A 2,754-nucleotide genomic window follows, 5' to 3' on the forward strand; every position below is an offset into this window, starting at 1 on the left:
GGTGTTACCAGTCTCAAAGAGGTGGACAAGTTTTAGGAGACTGAAGAAGGGAATTTATGGCCCCTCGTGGACCCCTCCTGTTCCAACCCCTGGAGCACAAACTTCCTCTCCATGAAGCCACTCTCGGTGGCAGCGGCATCGTCGGAGAGTGCTGCAGCCCCGGTGCCACCTCTGCACTGGGGCGGCTGTGCCACCACAAAGGCTGGAGCTTTTCACTTTGCCAAAGCGTGAAAAATCGGCGATACCTCCCTTGCACCTTACCCGTGGACCTAAAAAACAACGCTCAGAAGACCCGCCAAGCCTTGCAGAGCCGCCACGCCCGGGTCATCCCTCCTCCAGCCTCCTCCATCGGGCGGGTCCGGGCGGTGATGGAGGCGGGTCTGGGCGGTGGCGGAGGCGGGTCCGGGCGGTGGCGGAGGCGGGTCCGGGCGGTGGCGGAGGCGGGTCCGGGCGGTGGTGGAGGCGGGTCTCGGCGGGTCCGGGCGGGCCGGGGCGGTGGCGGAGGCGGGTCCGGGCGGTGGCGGAGGCGGGTCCCGGCGGGCCGGGACAGGCGGAGCGCGGAGCAGCCCCGCGCAGTGCGAGCGATGGCGGCGGCGGGTGCGGGTGGGCGAGCGGCGGGGCTGGCGGGGCTGGCGGCGCGGCCACTCGGCGCAGCGGAGCCGCTGGCGCTGGGCTCGCTGCGGGGGAAGGTGCTGCTGGTGGTCAACGTGGCGTCGCTCTGAGGCACGACCACCCGCGACTTCCTGCAACTCAACGAGCTGCAGGAGCGCTTCGGCCCCCGTGGGCTGCAGGTGCTCGGCTTCCCCTGCAACCAGTTCGGCCACCAGGTAGGGCAGGCGGCGGAAGCGGGATCGGGGGAGCCGCCCACCCCGTGCGGGCTCTCACGGGCTGTGCGCGGGGCGGGCCTGTTTGTTTTCCTAGGAAAATGGCACCAACGATGAGATCCTGCCCATGCTGGAGCACGTTCGTCCTGGCAACGGGTACAAGCCAAATTTCACCATGTTCGAGAAGTGCGAGGTGAACGGGCAGAACGCGCACCCGCTCTTCACGTTCCTGAAAGAGGCGCTGCCTTTCCCGCACGACGACCCCTCCTCGCTGATGACCAACCCGCAGTACATCATCTGGTCCCCGGTCTGCCGCAATGACATCGCCTGGAACTTCGAGAAGTTCCTCATCGGCCGCGACGGGGTGCCCTTCAAACGCTACAGCCGGCGTTTCGAAACCATCAAGATCCAGGACGACATCGAGTTGCTCCTGCAGAAGGCTCCCTAGAAAGTTCGCTGCCCATTTCCCTCAATCCCTGCTCCCCTCACTGTGCACCTCCCTGTTCTTCTCGCAGGAAGCTGCTGCTCTGGCAGAAATCCCAAGGTCTTGTGCAGGTTTTGCTTATGATGGTGCATCTTCCAAATCCTTGAAGTGTACTTGATGTTTTCAAAAGTTGCATGGGAATGTTTGGGAGGCTATGCTGGGGCAAGCAGCTGTGAGTCTCAGTAGCTTACTGTGATTCTCTGAATAAAAAAAATACGTAATTTCTTTAAGGCTGTGACTTGATAAATGTGGGTGAATTGGGTGAAACGCGGTGGGTGCGCTCGCTACCTGTTCATCAGGCCATGTGGGTGCTCACAGATTCAGAGCACCCAATTGTACTAGTGCAGTCAGGCTGAGGGCAGCGTGATGGGCAAACAACGTTCATGAACTCTGCAAGCTGTGAATCTGCCCTGCCTGTAACGAGCCTGGTAGAGCAGGAGGGTGGCACGGAGCAGACAGACCTCACCACATTGCTTCCTGGACCTGGCTCCAGGCTTCCCTGCACAGGGAACATGCTGGCACATGGCCGGGGGTGGGTTTACACTGACTGACAAGAGGCTACGAGCAACAAGTTGCAACAGGTTAACAATTGTTAACCTGAGGGCCATGGTCCTGCAGCTGGCCCTGGCACAGGGCAAGGGTAAAAGAGCCTCTTGGCCAAGGCCCATCTCATTATCTGCCCTCCGTCAGCAGATGCCCAGGGGGCACCAAGAACAGGAGCAGCACCTGCTGCCATTGCTGCACCTCCCCTTGTCCCAGAGCTCTCTCGCTGCCTCAGCCATCTCTGGCTCTATCCCATTTTGTGTTGGTGATAGCCCAGCATGGGCTCAGACCATGAAGCCCAAATCACCTTCAGGTATCCCCAACACCTTGCAACACAGGCAATCACACAAAGAACCGGTTCTTTCCTGTTTCCAGTGCAATACCAGCTCATTGAGCCACTTCTCTCACGGAAACTGTCTTGCCTCAGAGTGTCCTCATGCCCTTTGGGCACAGGAATTGCATGGGACACTCCTAAGTGCAAGTGTGCTGGAGTTCAGGAAATATTTTCTTCTTTTACTCCTTCCCCAACACTTTTTTGACTTGCCAACCATGGAGCTGACAAGTGTTCCATGGAGTCGATTGGACTTGATGATCTTAGAGGTATTTTCCAACCTTAATCATTCTGTGATTCAACAATAATTCTGACATATTGTCGCTGCACAGCAATCCTAGTTTTATTTTTACAGGCTGCTGCTGAACTGCTGGAATTAGGATTGGTTTCCTCTGCAAAATTGTGAGCCTGTGCCAAATTTCGCCTGCCATTCTTCTGCCCAGGTCCAGGCTCAGGTCCTTCTGCAGGGACATTTTCACTCCTTAAATGGCTCTCTGAGCACATGTTCATTACAAGCCACTCTTCACAAGGCCTTGTAGCCCTGATTAGAAACTTGGTGTGGGACTAACCCA

General features: G+C 58.2%; 1 protein-coding gene across 1 annotated transcript; it reads left to right on the forward strand.

Annotated features, from left to right (window-relative positions):
* Positions 1–560: 560 nt before the first annotated feature.
* Positions 561–1,538, forward strand: GPX1 (glutathione peroxidase 1). The gene is made up of 2 exons (XM_071549731.1): positions 561–827; positions 922–1,538. Exons 1-2 carry the CDS (start codon positions 585–587, stop codon positions 1,270–1,272), a joined length of 594 nt encoding a protein of 197 aa, XP_071405832.1. The 5' UTR covers positions 561–584; the 3' UTR covers positions 1,273–1,538.
* The last annotated feature ends 1,216 nt before the right edge of the window (positions 1,539–2,754 follow it).

The sequence above is a fragment of the Pithys albifrons genome, chromosome 3, assembly GCF_047495875.1.
Source record: "Pithys albifrons albifrons isolate INPA30051 chromosome 3, PitAlb_v1, whole genome shotgun sequence".
Lineage (NCBI taxonomy): Eukaryota > Metazoa > Chordata > Aves > Passeriformes > Thamnophilidae > Pithys > Pithys albifrons.